Source organism: Archocentrus centrarchus, chromosome 5 (genome assembly GCF_007364275.1).
Source record: "Archocentrus centrarchus isolate MPI-CPG fArcCen1 chromosome 5, fArcCen1, whole genome shotgun sequence".
Classification (NCBI taxonomy): domain Eukaryota; kingdom Metazoa; phylum Chordata; class Actinopteri; order Cichliformes; family Cichlidae; genus Archocentrus; species Archocentrus centrarchus.
In genome coordinates this window covers 35,492,321-35,511,538 of record NC_044350.1, presented here as the reverse complement: position 1 = coordinate 35,511,538, position 19,218 = coordinate 35,492,321, and the positions used below count along the sequence as shown (strand labels likewise).

General features: G+C 45.5%; 2 protein-coding genes across 3 annotated transcripts; one reads left to right on the top strand and one right to left on the bottom strand.

Moving 5' to 3' along the window:
* The first annotated feature begins 478 nt into the window (after nt 1–478).
* LOC115779996 (tripartite motif-containing protein 35-like) lies at nt 479–1,903 on the top strand. Its single transcript, XM_030728907.1, has one exon. It carries the CDS (start codon nt 479–481, stop codon nt 1,901–1,903), a length of 1,425 nt encoding a protein of 474 aa, XP_030584767.1.
* A 1,956-nt stretch (nt 1,904–3,859) lies between these two features.
* gmppb (GDP-mannose pyrophosphorylase B) lies at nt 3,860–13,382 on the bottom strand. Of its 2 annotated transcripts, XM_030729304.1 has the most exons (11): nt 13,250–13,382; nt 11,134–11,305; nt 10,968–11,048; nt 10,162–10,210; nt 9,843–9,985; nt 9,485–9,643; nt 8,896–8,974; nt 8,524–8,541; nt 7,446–7,573; nt 7,159–7,341; nt 3,860–5,686 (listed from the first exon to the last, which is right to left on the bottom strand). In XM_030729304.1, exons 2-11 carry the CDS (start codon nt 11,260–11,262, stop codon nt 5,555–5,557), a joined length of 1,101 nt encoding a protein of 366 aa, XP_030585164.1. In that variant the 5' UTR covers nt 11,263–11,305; nt 13,250–13,382; the 3' UTR covers nt 3,860–5,554. The 2 variants fall into 2 exon arrangements, with proteins under 2 accessions (XP_030585164.1, XP_030585165.1); XM_030729305.1 differs by lacking the exon at nt 8,524–8,541.
* Nucleotides 13,383–19,218: the final 5,836 nt, after the last annotated feature.

The following is a 19,218-nucleotide window of genomic DNA, read 5'->3' as shown; positions in this document are numbered from 1 at the left end:
CCAAGCATCAGTCCTGTCAGGTTACAACACATCCCAGCAGCAACGTTAGCCTGATGTTAGAGCGCCTGCCAGGCAGAAATCCCTGAAGCCAAGCGTCCCTCATGTGTGAGAGCTGCTGAGATCTGATGAGACGTCCTGCTGTGTTTTTGGTTGGCTGTAACAGACAAAGGAATTCTAAACAGAGATCGGAGGCTTAGTCTGCAAAGACGGCAGAGAGCACATTTCTGGGAAGCAAACCAGGAACCACACTGTGATTGTTACATGTCACAGTTTTACTGTCTGAGTGTTTGAGATTCACCATCAGAGGGAGGAAGAATGGTACCAGCTATGGGAAGAACACTGGAATAATGGGGATCTTCTACCTGTTGTGTTATAATCAGGGCCTTTAAAGCTGGAATTTACAGTGCGTTTCAGGATATCACTTCACTCAGAGTTTTCCATTCTTCTGCAGCTGCTTTCTTTTTACTCTAAGAAAAAAATGTCCTCTCAGTCTGAAAAGGATCTCTGCTGTTCGATCTGCTACGACATCTTCAGAGACCCCATCATCCTGTCATGCAGCCACAGCTTCTGTAAGGACTGTCTGCAGCTGTGGTGGAGGGACAAAGAAATAAAAACCTGCCCGCTTTGTAAGAAGATGCAGCTGTTAGAGGATCCTCCCTGTAACCTGGTGTTGAAGAACCTGTGTGAGGCCTTCTTACTGCAGAGAGATCTCAAAGCTTCTGCAGAGTCTGAGCCTCTCTGCAGTCTGCACTCTGAGAAACTCAGACTCTTCTGCCTGGATCATCAGCAGCCAGCGTGCGTCGTCTGTCGGGATTCAAGAGCACACCTCGACCACACGTTCAGACCTGTTAATGAGGCTGCGCAGGACCACAGACAGGAGCTGCAGGAATCCCTGAAGCCCTTCAAAGAGAAACTGAAAATCTTTGAATTCATTCAAAGATGCTTTGTTCAGACAGCAGAACACATTAAGGTCCAGGCCCAGCAGACCGAGAAACAAATTAAGGAGCAGTTTAAGAAGCTTCGCCAGTTTTTACAGGAGGAAGAGAAGGCGAGAATCACTGCTCTGAGGGAGGAAGAGGAGCAAAAGAGTCAGAAGATACAGGAGAAGGTTGAAGATCTGAGCAGGGAGATAACAGTTCTATCAGAAACTATCAGAGCCACAGAGGAGGAGCTGAGAGCCGAGGATGTCTCACTCCTGCAGAACTACAGGGCCACACTGAACAGAGTCCAGCAGCGTCCCCTGCAGGAGGATCCACAGCTGGTCTCAGGAGCTCTGATAGATGTGGCTAAATACCTGGGGAATCTGACCCACAACATCTGGAATAGGATGAAGGAGATGGTCTCCTACACTCCTGTGATCCTGGACCCAAACACTGCTGAAGCTCACCTCATCCTCTCTGAAGATCTGAGCAGTGTGAGATGTGGGAGCAAGCAGAAGCTTCCTGAAAACCCGGAAAGGTTTGACAGCTATCCAGTTGTTCTGGGCTGTGAGGGCTTCGACTCAGGGACGCACAGCTGGGATGTTGAGGTTGGAAATGATGGAGTCTGGTGCCTTGGAGTGCTAAAGGAGTCCATTAAGAGAAAGGGACACTTACAGACTGGATTCTGGGAACTAGGTTTTATTGACAAAAAATATATAGCATCCTCTCCACCACTTCCAAATAAAGTTCTGTCAGTGAAGAAGCTGCAGAGGGTCAGAGTTCAGCTGGACTGTGACAGAGGAAAGCTCTCATTCTTCAATCTGGACACCAACAAACTCATCCACAGCTTCAAGCTCAGCTTCACTGAGAAGCTGTTTCCATATGTTGAGCTTAAAACTCTGTCGCTGAAGATCTTACCATCAACCATCTCTGCAGCAGTGGGCGAGCCGCCTGTCCCTCCATCCAGAAGGTCTTTTTTATGAGTTTCATCGATGTCAGAACTTCATTGTTGGTCACTTCCACCAATTTCAAATGTTATACTTTGAGAAGAAGTTATTTTTAGAGAGAAATGTTTAATATGTGTGTTCCAAAGTCAAGGCTTAAATCGAAATGATGCTGTCAGCACCCCCAGCCCCCCAGCTGACCACTGAAGTGTACTGGTTATTGTCTGAGAGCAGCTGTTATTACAGCTTTGTTGCTTCAGCCTCAGGTCGGCTCTGTGATCGACTGTCTCACCTGCATCGTACCTGCAAACCACCCTGAGCTGAATGTGTCCTCAGTCTCATCATGTTGATTGTGTTTCTATCTGAACGCTGTTGTGTAGTCCTGGACTGATGCTGCTGAGGCTGATTGATCGATGAGTCCAGGTGGTTCGGTGTACGTCCTGTACTCCGGTCCTGACTGGATCGATCAGCTGTTTCAGTTTAAAATGGATATTTTGTCTGTTTCACTAACTGTGCCTATTCCACATGAAAACAGCAACACGCTTTCTGTACGACACACAGACTGAACCTGGTTTGATTCTGTAAACATGATGTATCCGTGTGATCAATAAGTGATCAAACAGGAGGAATGTGATGGAAAATTTAAAGACGATGCTCTTCTCTGTGCTGATGTGGCTGAATGGAAGGCTCCACAGCATCATGTTTTGTCTTTATATAACAAGATATCCTCGTCTGTACACGTTATCTGGGACCATGGCGGGAAGATATCACACTTGTTATCATTCTTTGTCAAAGCCATGCAGGCTGCTGTTGCACTGTTGTGTTGTTTGAGCCATTTGCACAGGCAGATTAAAACCTCACAAACACAACCTCCAAATGGCTTTTAAAGAGCCACGCAAACACAACACAACAAAATGATGAACATCTAGCAATCAAACCGAGGGTACCCTAAATTTAGGCTCACACTGAACACTGGGAGCTACCCTGGTGCTGCAGACACCTAAAGATGTTTGCACACGTGTACAGTGCAGGTTGTCTGTGAAACAAACATGTTCACTCCTACCTAAAATTAGAGAATACAGAGCAAAGCACATATTCAGATTTGTTTTTGTTTGTCTTTCAAATTTAATAAAAATTTAAATTATAAAGATTTGCATGTCTGGAACTGAACTTCTGTTTTTATTCCTGCTAAAGCCTCAAACAGGTGATCTCAGCTCTCAGGCTCTGAATGAACCTGAGCTGATACTCACAGGTCTCACAGGGAGACGACGATGCCACTCAGCACCAGTGTTTGGGACACTTTGCCATCCTTTCGGTGATTATCTGGATCCTGGCTTTTAAATTAGGACTGAAAGTTTATTTTAGAGCCTGAAATAAGTCAAAGAAAAGTTCCAGCTGTTCTAAAGTTTATGCTGGTTAAAACCCAGAATGTGATTTTTAGGATGAAAACAGGAAATAAAACATCGCCTGTCAGTGTTGGGTTTGATGAAAGGCTATCATTTAACTACAGACAAGCGTACAATCAAAGACTGATCACACACGAGTGGGTGTGTTAATGACGCAGTTATTATTAGAGAAAACGACCTGATGAAGTTAACGAGTTATTGTGCAGATAAACTCAGACTCTTTTTATTTCTGTGGCTTTTTCTGTTATTTTTGGGGATGATGAAAATGCTGAAGTTGGACACGTTTGACCTACGGGGGGGGTTTCACTGCAGTTTCCTGACCACAGATCAGAATCACCTGCATCAACAATGTTGTGTTGCCATGTTGTTTCCAGCTGTGGCATCAACACCAGTATTTTCTGATGGAAATCTATGCAACTGGTTCCAGACAAAACTAAGCATTCTGATTTTATTCTGAAAACCCCAACAGGAAGCGGTGATATCGATCCCTTTTCGGTACATTGATGATCTCTCGTCCTCATCTGTCCTCTCCTCCTGTTACACCTCTCAGATCAGCAGAGCTTTGAAACCAAACTCACTTCAGCTCATGTGGAGCAGGAACTTTTAGACAGTGTATTTATTTAATCTGTACACTTATTCTGAAAAGCAGATCACACAGCACACTGAAGTCATCCATGTTATAAAGTTGTTGTTCACCTGACATCGAATCGAACCGTTAAAAAGAAAGAAGAGAAAAAAGTTCATCAGGGTCACGAGACCAACGTTTACTAAAGCTGCAATAATCTGTATTTCTGTATAAAAATGGATCCAATCATCGAGTGTTATGAGACAAAAATTACATTCAGGTGGACACAAACACGACTCCAACATTCACATGTTCACGGAGGTGTTTGCAGCGTGTTCTGCTGCCCTCGTTAATAAACTGCTGTGGCTTTAAAGGACCAGTGTGTGGGAATCAGTGCCACCTAGTGGTGAGGTTGTAGACTGCAACACACTGAATCATCAACATGTTTCCAATTAGCTGCAACCTCCAGGACTGAACTGAAGCCAAAGCAGCGCTGCTGGAAACTGCACTTCCTCTGATGTCCACTGGAGGCAGCGCTATGACTGAGTCAGTCCCCTCGATGTTAAAAATCAACAGCAGAAATAAGCGTGTTAGCAGCCTGGTAACAACTGTGTGGAGGATGATTTCATATATAAATATAATTCAGCCATTTTGATTTTGCCAAGGCTTAAAATTGGAGGCGTGGCCACTTTGATTGACAGGTGTGCTGGCAGAGGTCTCCTCTGGAGCTTGAAAAAAGGCGACTGGACTTCTTTTTGTTTCTTGAAGACGTTTCACCTCTCATCCAAAAGGCTTTAAAACCCCTGTGGGCGCTTAAATACCCGGGTATTTAAACCCCTGTTTAAATACCCGGGTATTTAAACCCGTGTTTAAATACCCGGGTATTTAAACCCCTGTTTAAATACCCGGGTACTTAAACGCCTGTGAGTTTGGATGAGAGGTGAAACCAAAAAGAAGTCCAGTCGCCTTTTTTCAGGCTCCAGAGGCGACTATGACCTGGATGACTGAGTATCTACACAGACATATGACAGAGGTCTCATTTCTTTGCCAGTCTTCACCTTTGCTAATTAGGCCCAGCTGATAACTTCACGCTTTCATCTAAATACTTCGAGGTCCAAAGAAACGACCTGGCAGCGGCCATAACTTCATCCATCTTTGATGTACAGTCTGTGGTTTACAGACATGTCGGAGCGCCTACAGTTATAGTCATAAACATGTGGGAGGACGTGTTTATAGCCTGCATTGTTTGTCCTTTCTGGGCTGCTGTAGAAACACTAATTATGAATATTACATTTCTGCTAACGGCTCTTCAGAAATCCTGCACACTGGCCTGTGACCAACACTGCGTTTAGTCAGAGTCCAGCATCAGCCACCGCGACCTGCAGCTGTGGTTTAAATGCATAGTGAATCTAACCAGCAGTGTTCATAGTGCTCTGTAACCCCACCACCTCCTCAGTACACTGATCTTCAGTCCCTCCACCCATGACGTCAGCACCTTCTCTCATCTTTACCAACATGAGCGTTTGACCTGTGAGTCTTTAAGAAACCTTCCTTCAGACTAATGCAGCCAAGCAGGGCTAAAACAAGTCCAAATTAATTCAAACAAAAGAAAAAGAAGCCGTTTGTTCTTCCTCCTCCTCCTCGTCCCTCTCCTCTGGCACAGTTTGGGTCTTCATCGAGTTTATAGAAAAGGCGCCGGGATTTTTCCTCCACCTGACGCTACATGATGATCCGTGGCTCCGGCACGGACTCGCTGATGGACTTGTGAGGCAGGACGTTGGCGCCGTTCAGGTAAAGCTCGTCATTCACAATCACATCCTCCCCCAGCACCGTCACGTTCTCCATACGCACCTGAGGACACACAGCAACCCAGAGACAAGTCATCCAACATCGCACACGACGCGTCTTTGTGCACTAGCAGAGATGAAGCAGGGCTGCAGCAGCAGCTCCAAACCCTTCAGTATTCCCTGTGAGCTCCGACTGGGAAAAATTCTTCCTGTGAGAATAACTTAGGGCCGGGCCATATGGACCAAAAGTAATATGTCAATATTTTTTAGCTGAAGGGCGATATATGATATACCGTATTTTTCGGGCTATAAGGCGCACTTAAAATCCTTAAATTTCCTCAAAAATCAGCAGCGCGCCTTATGTATGAATTCTTGTTGTGCTTACTGACCTTGAACCAATTGTATGTGGTACACTGCGCTCAAAAAATCTGTCAAAGTATATTAGTGCTACTTTGGTAAGGGACACTTCACAAATAACGACATTTTCCAGAGTGTACAAAGCGTACAACAAGGGGGCGGGGGGGGTAACACCCAGCGCACGCTTTTCAAATAGTTAGAAAATCTCTGTCTGTGTAATTTGAGCGCTGCCGTCTGAGTGCCGACGGCCGAGGCATCCACACTGCACCATCGTGTGATCTGCAATGATATGGCCTCAGGTCCGGCAGATCAGTTCAAAGGCCTCATTGAACTCCAATCTCATTGTACATCCTGTATAATGACAATAAAGGCATTCTAATTCTCTAAAATAGGCCATCATCATTCACAAAATGACTCTACTGACAATATTAGACAGGAACAAGCTGTGAGTGCCGCGCAGCAGGTGTGGAAAGCAGCCAAAGCCATAATCTGGTGATCAGCGGCCGGCGCTGTTGCCAACTTTTGTGTAATGAAACTAGCTGTCGACTGTCTCAAAAGATGCTAAAGGACGAATTGAGGTCCGGGGGTGTGTGCTGTCCCCCTCGGTGCCAAAGAGAGGTCCGGGCGATGCCACAGCGTACGAGCGCTGTATGTGCACAAAACACGGCGACAGCGCAGTTTTCAGGTTTCTCTCCAACAGTCTTCGACCTCACCGGAAAAAGTCACTAAATTTATCGCTAGTCGCTTTTTGGAAGAAAAAAAAAGTCGCCGGGGGGGTCCGAAAAGCCGTTAAATCTAGCAACAAAGTCGCTAAGTTGGGAGCGCTGCCATACTGTCACTTCCTGCAGGACTAACGGGTGAAGCTGTGCACGGAAACTGGGAGAAGAGAAAAGTGAACTGGTGGAGCTACAAGTGTGACTGTAACGCGACACAGACTATATCAATATAAACGATATAGTGTCATCTTATATCGCGTACGAAAATATATATTGATATCTTTTAAGAACTCGATATATCGCCCAGCCCTAGAATAACTGATATGAAAAGCTTCGATGTAACAGAGCTGTGCACCACGGGCACCAGAGGCTGAGCCGATACAGCGACGCTCTAAAAGAAAGAGCTGAAATACTGAGACTGAGCTCAACAGCACAGACACGACACACAGACACCCCCACTCACCCACTGGCCCACTGACGAGCTCCACCCCACGATGCAGCTCTCCAGCCACGAGTGCGATCGAACCCTCGACCCTTTTAGCACCGTGCATCGTTTTATCCTCACGCCGTCCTCCACGACCACGCCGGCGCCGATGGTGACGTTCGGGCCGATGGTGCAGTTCTCCCCGATCTGCGCCGTTGGATCCTTCAGAGAAGAAGAAGGAAGAACGAGTGAGGATCATCATCATCATCATCATCATCATAGGGTACGATCCTTTATTTGACACGATGTCAACAAGCTGCACTCACCACCAGGACGTTGCCAAGGAAACCGGGGCCGGTGCGTAACCTCTCAGGAGCGTGTTGCCGTAGTGACTGGAGGTACATACACATCCCTGTCAGGAAGTCTTTAGGCTGACCGATGTCCATCCAGAAACCTGCAGACACACACAGGCAGGAGGAGCTGTCGGTCAGTATGAAAACAACCAGGACGTCCTCGTGACCTCCAACAGGTGAGTCACTAAACGAGGTCACATGATCAGCAGAGGCAGACTTTAATCTAACTCTAACATATATTTTACATTAGAGAGTTTAGTTTTCCTTCTCATGGCTGCACTGGGCTGAGCATCCATCTCCTCAGCCAATTATCCAGCTCAGTATCGTGGGGGGTGGAGCCTATCCGGGGGGGGGGGGGGGGGGGGGGGGGGGCACCTGGACAGGTCACAAGTCTGTCAGAGAACAATAACCACACATCTAAACCTACGGCCACCAGAATCACTGATCCGAACCTAACGAGCACTAACGAGTACTCCTGTGGAGTACAGGAGCATCGAACCCAGCACCTAACTGTTCTAACCGCTGTGCCACCGCCCTGCAGCCAGGCTGCGGGGAACGCTGGGAAACCGGGACAGGCAGATACACGTTTCAACTCAAAACTGAAAATACTGGAAACTGGAAAAAGCCCGAGAACGACACCTTTCTGCAGGTTTAAGAAAAATCTCCCTCAGTTCAGCTCAACAAACCTGCAAACCCAGAATAAAAACAGCAGAATAATAAAATCGTTTTTACTGAAGATAAGTGGGGAATAGATGGATGGATGGATCACGTGGATTTTAATTCACTTTCATCACATCATCGTCTAAAGGGAAACAAATACTACTGACTGGGACCAGGAAGCCTGCCTGGGCTACAGGACGGGAGAGGGTGGAGGTTTGACTGCTCAGCTACGTAGCTCCACTGTTTCAAAGCTGAAGGCCCCCCGAGAGGAACGAGGATGCAGAGAAGCATCAGCTCTGATCGGATAGATTTATCAAACTCCAGAGAACCTTCAGGTCTGAACATAGAGACGAGGTCAGGGGTGCTTCGCTACAAAAGCCCAAACACTTACGTCTGGTGGAGCTGTGAGCTGCAGAGAGCAGAACAAGCACAGGTCAGAGTCAGTGTTTCCGTCCTACTGATCCTACTGCTGCGTTAAGAAAAAGGCACCACTGTGTACTATTACTAACTGTCTTTGATAAACAGGCTCCATTTTTGACCCCAGACCCCATAAAGTACACGGAGCTGTTTGACATCTCAGATGGAGACGCTGGAAAGATCGCACACTCGGGTCTTTAACCCACCAGCTCCCAGTACAAAGTCTGTGGGAGCAGCAGGTGGACCAGCGTGTCCTGAGAGCACATCTGAAGCAACACTGTTCATGTGTGAAAACAGCTTCATGGTCCTGCTGTAGTACTGCAGCAGTAATATTAGTATTAGTTACCTTGCAGCTCCATGGTATACAGCTGCCCCTCCTCTGCCATGACAGGAAATATTTCTTTCTCTATGGACGTTGGTCTCAGCTGCAAAACAACAGATGAAAAATGAAACTGCACATCTGTAATCACATCTGTAATCACACCATCAGCTGCAGGTGAAGTTCAGCTCCACCCTGTTGGAGACGAGCTGCTGACTGTGGTCCTCGTTCTGCTCTTCGATCTCAGTGGAGCAGCACACAGACCGGCGGCCACCGTCTCACAGCAGGAGGCTGCCATCAGCAGCTGCAGTACAGACCAGCATCACACTGACTGAAGAAAACGCACTTATACTGGCCAGTAGGTGGCGCAATGACTACGATTAAATATCAGGTCTCTGACACGTTATTGTTTCATGGTAAAACACCGATGTGCTGTTTACGAGCTGTTGAGCAGATTCAGAACCTCATAAATGTGATTAATAGGAGAAATTTAATTAGAGTGTAACATAATAGCAGGGTGGCCTGACCAAATAAAGCCCATGTCCAGAGAGTTACACACAGAGTCTATTCCTTAATAAGGCGCTGATCTCAGGTCTGTGTGTGACAGCCTCCTCACCTGGATCCTGCTGAGCATGCTGGGATTGAAGATGTACATGCCGGCGTTAATTTTGTTGGAGACAAAGACCTGCGGCTTCTCCACAAACCGATGGATCCTCCCGCTGTCCGCCTCATACACCACCACACCGTACTTAGAGGGCTCCTCCACCCGCGTCACCTTCACACACACACACACACACACACACACACACACACACACACACACACACACACACACACACACACACACACACACACACACACACACACACACACACACACACACACACACACACAGAGAGGTCAGTGTTCCTCTGAAACACCTTAAATCCTACAAACAGTCTGCAGAAGCTGAACGAAGAGGAGGCGGCTCTCACCACGATGGTTCCCTCCTTGCCGTGGTTCCGGTGGAACTGCAGCAGATCTTTGAAGGGAAAATCACAGATGACGTCTGAGTTGAGAACGAAGAACGGCTCACTGTCGACGTTCAGCAGCTCTTGAGCCAATGCCAGGGGACCAGCTGTGCACAGAGTACACTTTCATACAGTGCTCACTAATCTGCTGGGCTTCAAATGAAAGAGCTGCAAACATCATCTGCAGTGTTCACACTGATACAGGAACTCCATCTTGAGTTCTGCTCACTGTGGTGCAGCGTTCCTGCCTGTTTGGATTTGTCGTCAGTAAAGAGAAACTCACCGGTTCCCAGAGGCTCCTTCTCATGAGAGAGAGAGATCCGAATCCCGAGCTGAGGAGAAAACAGAGTTTGGTGTTTGGGCTCAGAAATCACACGAGTCCAGCAAACTAGTCTGTGAGGTCCTGTTCAAACATGCTCCTGTGGCTCAGGAGGTAGAGCGGGTCATCTACTAACTGCAAGGTTGGTGGTTTGATTCCTGGCTGCTCCAGGCTGCATGCCAAAGTATCCTTGGGCAAGATACTGAACCCCAAAATGCTCTCTGATGCAGCAGTCAGAGTGTGAATGTTAGTAAGCAGTACAGAAAACAGTGCTTGTATGAATGTTTGTGAATGGATAAAACGTGACGAGTGCTCAGCTAGAGCACAAAAGCACTACAGAAGAACTCATTTACCCCCCAGTGTGGAGCCATAAAGCCGAACATCACAGCTGAAAACTGTCTGCGCTGGAACGAGATTCATGTTCTGAATCAAACCGGACCTGAGAAAGTCACAGTGAGGTCACTGAGTGACACTCACACCCAGCTTAACCTGTAACTCTACAGGAAGAATTACTTTAGTGTGTGTGTGTGTGTGTGTGTGTGTGTGTGTGTGTGTGTGTGTGTGTGTGTGTGTATATATATATATATAAAAATCTGATTTATGCTTCTGTTTGTATTCCACCTGTAGTCTGAGATTACACCGACAATCATATTTGATAAGATTTTTACATGAACAAAGAACTGAGTGTTGCAGAGTTACACCTCAGTCAGAGAAACCTGATTAATAAATGTGGTTAAAATAAAGTTTGTTTGCAGCTCTGTCTCACGTACCCTCTGCTCCTGCACTCGCATCTCTCTCTCCAGCAGCTCTGACATGTAGCTCACCGCCAGAACCACGTGGTCCACCCCAGCCTGAGAACACACACACACACACACACACACACATCAGTACAACACCAAATACCCTCTCAGCAGCATCAGTAAGCCTCCTCCATACCTTCACCAGCGCCTCCACCTGGTGCAGCAGGATGGGTTTGTTGCAGAACTCCACGAGAGGTTTGGGGACGCTCAGGGTGAGAGGTCGCAGCCGGGTCCCGTACCCCCCCACCAGGATCAAAGCCTTCATGCTTCTGCCGTTAGCAACCGTTCATCAACGAGACGCTGACCGCCTGAAAAACGAGTCGCAGAGATCAACAAATACGACACGTTTGTTTCTGTGAGGATTTAAATTTGAACGACTTTCAGTGGATTTGTTGAGTTTAAAGTTCAGCATCTCAACTCAGGAACATGTTTATTACGACCTCCAGGAGAAACAGATCCATTTGATCATGATGTGAATGTATTCACTTTATCAGCAGCTTTCTTTTCTCCTCATATTTGATCATTTCACATAAAACACGTCAACGTTTTGCTTCTGGTTTTACAAACAGGGCAAAGATCACTTATTGTTGTTCTCTGGATCGACCTGAAGAACAGGTCCTCCTGTGAGGTCACAGTGTGACTCACAGACCTTGTGGCTACACCTGTGTTTAATTATGTAAAATAATGTTTTCATTTCTGCCAATACTGGCAGTAATATTAGTCCACTAATATAAATGTGGGGCTTTATTTATTAAAACAGAGATTTATAAGAACCACGAGCGGTTTCTATCCTAACCAGGTAGATTTAATGATAAAGAATTTTAAAGTAATAATGTTAAAAAACAATACAAATCTGTCACATCGTTCCACCTGCAAATGTGGAGTTTTTTTGCCCTCTAAAAGTGGAAGATAGTAATTTCCTGTTTCATTTTATTCTCTTTAACTGAGCTTCAGGTTTTCCTGACTCACACTGAGCCTCTGGGACTGAGTATCACATACAGTTAAAGCACAGCATCTGTGTTAACTCACACAAGTCTGTGCATTTCCCTGATATCTGCCACATACAGTTGATTAAAAATGTATTTGAAGTTTGAGAAAATCCAACAGCACTTTATCCAAAATCACAGTGCTGCTGATGTTTCTTTGTGTGAAGGCCAAAAACTCTTTGATGGACATGGAAGTAAAATCCTGCAGCTCCTTTACAGTAACTTTTACTTTAAGTATTTCATGTTTACAGTTTCGGATGCAGTAACAGGAGTTTCACCTTTTTGCATGAAGTGATTATAATCTAATTTTTAACTTACTAATTCATTACAGACAGTACTGTGCAAAAGTCTTGAGTGTCCTTTAAAAACAGGTGATCCAGTTAAATTAAAATGTGTCTCACTTAATGAACTGTGTTCAGGGTGTTAGTCATGGTGCTGAGGCACGCTTCAAGGTTTACAAGTGCAGTCAGATGTTTGGAGACGGTGGCATTAACAAAAAGACGGGAGGCAGAGCTGAAGATGCTCAGATCTTCATTGGCAGTGAGCAGGATGGACAGGATCAGGAATGAGTCCATCAGAGGGACAGCTCAGAGTCAGAGAGGCTGAGATGGTTTGGACATGTGCAGAGGAGGGAGGGTGGATATACTGGACAAAGGATGCTGAAGATGGAGCTGCCAGGCAGGAGAACGAGGAAGACCTCAGAGGAGGTTCATGGATGTATTGAAGGAGGACATGCAGAGGGTTGGTGTGACAGAGGAGGATGCTGGGATAGGGTGAGATGGAGGCAGGTGATCTGCTGTGGCGCCCCCTAAAGGGAACAGCCGGAAGAAGAAGCCATGGTGCCACCTCAGTTCAACGCTTTCATTCATTCATTCAGGCTGTACACACGCGTTAGTGTGACATTTAAGTCCCCGAACAGTTTAGAAAAAATGAACACACACACACACACACACACACACACACACACACACACACACATGTGATAAAATAAGCATACACGGGGAGCTAAACCGATTAAACAGGTCCTAATTTCAGCACAACAGCAGCAGTTAGCATTACTGTGTTTTATTCAGAGTACAGCGGCGCTTTATCTTAAAAACGCACCTTTAAGTCTGAGCAGTGAGATATAAGCTGACTCTGTCATGTTTTGGTTTTGACCCTAGCAGCTAACAGTGCTAATTGTAATCTACCCCAAACGGGCTGCTAGCTAGTTAGCATTCAGCTCTTAAAGTGTGCGTGTGAGCGAATAAAAATATGAAAACTCACTGGGTTCTGCTAACCAACTGCTGTCGGCAGGTTTCTGAATCACTGAAACTCTGGGAATGACACGTAAGATCGCTCCAACGCCGATTCCGTGTTTGGCTTCCGGTGCTGCAGCGGCGCGTCAAAGCAACCCACGTCACACATGCGTTATCCGGTCAGACGTTTCAAAATAAGAGTCGCTTCAAAAGCCCACAAACTGTATAGATAAGATGGACTTCCTGCTCTGAAAGTGGAAGAACAAGAATGAATTATTTTTTCTAATTTTCAGCATTCTGGATCATTAGATCCGGAATTCTCCTTCAATCATGAGTAAACTTTGCTGTATGACAAAACTTATTATACTAATTATTTTTAGAGGATTCTGACTCATCCTCCAAAGGTTAGACATAAATGTGTGAATATTGTCCCTATCTCACAAGAATCCTTTTAAAAATTCCTGGATCCAAATCACGATCCATTTAACCACCAACATTAAATCAGTTGTTCCTTGTACCACCCCAACAACTACAGAAATCTTCATCAAGATCTCTTCATAATTTTCTGAGTTAACCTGCAGACAGACAGACCAGTACAGCCTCCCTCCACCTGTCAGTGGAGCAGGTAATAAAATAATTAAAAACCAAAGTAAAAAAAGATGAATTCAAGTCTTATTGAATTCAATGTGATGTTTATTTTGTATGTTATGGCCATTATTAGAGTCAGGAAAGAGGATTATTGAGAGGATAATAGTATCTTTGCTGTCCTAAAGGGACCCACTAAACTGGTGTGAACTAGTTCAAAGAAACCCTGTGTTACAGTTTTACATGACAAAAAGAAAAGACTCACGTGAGGTTGAACAGGATAAATAAATAAATACATTAAAAATAGCGGAGACACATTTCTTTGCTTAAAGCTATGATTTTTAATGTTTGTTATCTTCCAGTACAGCTTTTTATGTTATTATAGTTTCAGTATCAAAAAAAGATTCAGTGCATGTGTTTCAGTGCCAGTGCTTCCTTTTTCAGTTCCTCATTTTCATCTTTCTGTGCCAAATATTTTTTTTCCTTTTTTTTTTCAATACCAGAATCAGGTAGTGTTGCTCTAGCTGCACACACCAGCGCTATTAGGACGTGCGCTTTCACTGTTATGCTTTTATTTTAAAGGCCAAATGAATCAGGTTCCGGTCTGACTGGCTACAGTCCCTCTAACTCGATGGTTGTCTCCAACTGCTTTCAGAAACTCGGGGATGTTCCAGTCTAACAGAGTCTAACCTACAAACGTGAAACGTCCCTAAATTATAAAAAAGTAGGTTCGAGATATATTTTACAGCCGTATTTTGTCCGAAAACAAGTCAAAATGTCACAGCTGTCACGCATTATATGTAACATTTATTTAAACTTTGAATTCCACCACTGGGAGAACAGCTAATGGTACGTGCCACACACTCTAGCCCCGCCCCTTCTACACTTTTGACCAATCAGAGAAAAACAGCGTGTCGATGACAAGTGCGTGATGCCCGAGTCCTGGAAAGGTATCAGGCCGAGTCTGACATCTGTATCGCTCAGCCAGGGGCGCAGCTATATACTTTCTGAGGTGTATGCGGACACATTTTGGACGCCCCCACCCCCCCAATGCTAATTAGCAAGCTAATGCTAACCACTAAAAGTTGCTCCTGTTTGTTAACTGAGTGACGGGGCCTACACATGTAACCAGAAAGCACATCTAAAGCCTAATCACAGTCTTTGTGAACCTGTAGTTACATTTCTCGAGGTGCAGGTCATTTTTCTTGAAGGCCTTTCACAGCTCCACTGGTGCTGAAAACTAATGTTTGACTATGGCTTTCTGAATACAAGTAGGGCTGCAACTATTTTATTAATCGAGTATTGTTTTGATTATTCCATCAATTAATCAAGTAATCAGATAAGAAATAATTTTTCGTACTAACAATTCATCTGCACATTTTAACTTCCGTACTGCAGTTTTTCTCTATGTCACATGTGTCAGACTCGAGGCTTGCGGGCCACTTCCAGCCCACGATCTAATTTTATACGGCCAGCAAGATGATTTCATATAGCTTGGCCCGCGGATAAATGTGCTTCCACCACTTACACTACAAATCCCACAATGCACTGCAACAGCTGCCGGCAGCCGGCAAGAACTGTGCTATCCCGTTTTCCGTATTGCCGAGTGATCAATGATCAGCGGATAAAAACATCGGTCAGCACTTTGGTGACATTTAAGCTGCCTGACTCCCCAAAAATGACCAAACAAAAAGTGGAAAACAGGGATTTTCCAATCAGGTGGGAGGCAAAAGACCTGAACGCTGACATCGGAGGTAAACCATCTGTCTCTTTTCCTCACTCGCGATGCGGGGAAAAGAGCGGATTGGTGGGACAGATACGGGACATGAAGAGGGAGACCTGCACAGGTGAGCTGACAGTGCATCACTGCGTCACACAGCAGGAAACGGTGCGCAGCAAAGTCCTGAAGACAGAACGCGTCATAAACACCGAAACACAGACAGGGAACTTTGTAAGAGGTTTAAATCACAGCAGTTTCAGTCTTTTCTGGAGTAAATAGCTTCTGAGTTTGGTGACGTGCCTTATTACACAGGTGTGATTATCTGCCTGAGGAAATCTGTCAGTTCATAGAAAGTGAAGGAAACGGCACCAAACAATCGCACAAACCACAATAGTGTGATTATCACCAGATTGTGGTTATAGTGATCGGTCTGGTGGCTACAGCTGATGTAAGGAAAAAATAACAGCTGACATTCTCTGCACAGGAGTAAAACCACACAGAACAATGGAGGCATGAAAAAAAAACTTGTCAGCGATGATCCACTCATGCTAAAGCATGCCTGAAATTTTCATTTGATCTTCGTTTTTCTTCTTACTTCTCCTCATTCATGCCGGTTGTCATTTCAATTTCTGTAGCTGCGAAATCAAGTGCGCGCATGACCTTAGGGACATCAAACGTGCACATTGTGAACTTTCCCTGCTGTGGTAGATTGTAAATTGCAGTGAAATAATAGAGGCGCAAGCAGCGATAAAAGCAGCGATCTAGCCGGTGAGGAGCCCGCGGGGCTCCTGTTTGCTGAATGCAGAGACAGCAGAGCTCCGAAAGTGAAGGTGAAATCCGGAGCGGCGCCTTGTGACAACACTGCACACACATACACACACACACACACACACACACACACACACACACACACACACACACACACACACACACACACACAACGCACCATCCGCATCCTCTCAACATTTACTGTGTTCATGTGTGCAGATCACTTATTCGTGGACTTATAAAATACGAGACTTCTATGACATAACTTACCGACTCTTTAAACGGGGACAGGAGGAGGGGAGGTGAAGGAGCACAGGGGCGCCTAATCAGCGCCGCACATCTGTTATTGATCATGTCATATGCACAGCTGTTAAATACAGAAAATGCAACTACACTGTAAAACCTGACAAGTCAAGTTAACTCAAATGGTTTGGGGAAACTGATTGCACAAATAGATTTAAGTTTTGTAACTCAAACTATTTGAGTTTATTTAATTACGTGATTAGAGTATTAAGAACCCTAAGCAATTATGATAAGGTAGCTCAAATGGATATGTTTATTAGCTCATTTTATTTAGTATGTTGCAACTTAAATCATTAACTATGTTGGACTAAAATACTGTATTTATTCACACTTATTTAAAAGTGTTACATGTTCATATTCAAATTAAGTTTAATTAACTTGAATGGTTCTTATTTAAACAACTTAAAAGTCTAATAGAGTTACTCAATCCAACTGGGGAAACCGATTGCACCAAACTGTATGAGTAGCATTAACACAACAAACTGACTTTTTCCATTGAGATTTTATTAACGGAAAAATGTAGCTTCAAACATAAAATAAGGCTACAAAAGCCATTATCAAACAAAACTTGGTCTTTTAAACCTGACACTTTGAATAATACATAAAACATTTGTTTATTATTCAATTTTCTAAATGATTATAAAACATTGCTTTAGGTGTACATCAATAAATTTGAATATTGTACAAAGTGAGAATAATTTAAATTTTTTAGAAGCAAATGAGTTTAGTTGTCATTAACTATCAGCCATAACCATCACAATTTTAAGATAAATTTTGATTAACGATTGTTACTTTACTTGTGCACAATATTCTGATGTACTGACATACACCTACAGCAAATGGAAATACAGCTGAACTACAAGGATGTCTGTAACAACAATTATCCATGCATAATGTAAGAATGCATCATTTCAGTTGAACAATGTAAATGTAAAACAGTTTGCACGAAGATATGTGGCTTTTCAACTGCTTTGCCCAAACCTCAAAATCAAAATGGCAAGCACTTATCTCACAACTCAAAAATAAGGATTCTAAATATTGTAATGATCCATGATGGACGTTATTGCTAAATGTGTGTCACAGTTATTGTTCTCTTTAAGTTAGGTTGTTTTGGGGTTGAACCGGAAGGAGATGTGGGGGGTCGCTTTTGGGAGGGAGGTCTCTTTTTTTCTTGTGTGAGTTAGAGTTGGCTGTATCCGGCGAGAGCTGTTCTGTGTGTGTCCGGCCTGATTAAATGGTGTTAGTAACGAAACCTCTGCCTGGTGCTTGGGTGACATAACGGAACGTTACACTGGTGTCAGAAGCTTAAACTACGAACTACCACGCCTGGATCTATTACCAGCGGCTCTGCTCACGGCTCAGGGACACAACTCCCGATTATGCGGAGGAACACTGTTAAGAAGGAGGAGCAGGAGATGGATATCCGACCCGCTCGCAGCGTGAGGGAAGCGGCGCTCCAGCTGGCTGCTGAGGCTGGGTTCTCCCCAGGTTTGTCTCGGCTGGAGGGCCGTTCGCGCCATGATCGCCATTTCGGCGGGACGGAGCGGAGGTCATGTGATGTAAACAATGATGGCAGCGCCCATGCACAGCCGGCTACGGTAAACATAAAGACACCCAAGTTCAGCGGTAAGACGCCGTGGGAAGTGTTTATTGCTCAGTTTGAACTATTAGCTGCTGCAGCTGGCTGGTCTGTCGAACATAAAGCATTGCAATTAGCTGTGCCTGTGTGAGGATGCAGCAGCATGCCTGCTGCTGCTGAGTGAAAGAGAGAGGGGAGACTATACTGCTCTAGTTGGGGCACTCCAGAGACGGTTTGGGCAGTATAACCAGCCTGTGCTACTGAGGTCAGAGTTTCACAACAGACGGAGACTGCCTGGAGAACCGCTGCGTATCCTGGCCCATGACATTGAGTGCCTCTGCAGGCGGGCCTATGACAACATGCCCCTTGCAGTGCAGACAGAGCTCGCCCGTGATCAGTTCCTACAGGCCCTCAGTCCCAAAGAGCTCCGTATTCAGACACAGCTTGCTCGTCCAACCACACTCAGTGCAGCTCTGGAGTTGGCGGTGGAGAGGGAGATGCTGACAGGACCTCCTGGAGGGGCTGAGGATTCACCAGTGGTCAGAGCAACATCTGCACCTGCTGAGCGGACGGAGAGGCAGGGGGGACCACACAGCATGACCCAGGCGGCTGCTCTTCAGTCACCTTCTCCCCGTGCTGGCACACGCCGCCGACCACAAAGCTGCTGGGGATGTGGACAAGCTGGACATCTCATCAGGCAGTGCCCCAGGTTTGCAGCGGCGCAGGGAAACGGTCAGGGGCCCGTGTAGGTGGGAGTACACGGGCCGTCGTGACCAACACCCCCACACCACCCACATTGTCACCTGGCATGGTCATCACTGTAGGCTGGACCCAAGTTGGTGACTTTTGCCACATTCCGGTGGTGGTTGATGGGGTATCCTGCACAGCACTCCTCGACACAGGGTCCAACACAACACTGGTCCGACCTGACATCATTCCAGCTGGGACTGCCATGCAAACAACCAATGTGCAGCTTAAGACAGTGACTGGTGACCTGGCCCCCATAAAAGGGAGGGGGATGTTTCAGTTTAAGGTTGGAGAC

Bases quoted from the DNA above. Each gene is read 5' to 3' on its own strand.
- LOC115779996 (XM_030728907.1), top strand. From the start codon at position 479: ATGTCCTCTCAGTCTGAAAAGGATCTCTGCTGTTCGATCTGCTACGAC.
- gmppb (XM_030729304.1), bottom strand. From the start codon at position 11,262: ATGAAGGCTTTGATCCTGGTGGGGGGGTACGGGACCCGGCTGCGACCT. The intron at 9,986-10,161 runs GTGAGTTTCTCT...CTCTGTGCACAG, and splicing joins GAAGGAGCCTCTGGGAACCG to CTGGTCCCCTGGCATTGGCT. The intron at 8,975-9,484 runs GTGAGGAGGCTG...GTTGTTTTGCAG, and splicing joins GCATGCTCAGCAGGATCCAG to CTGAGACCAACGTCCATAGA.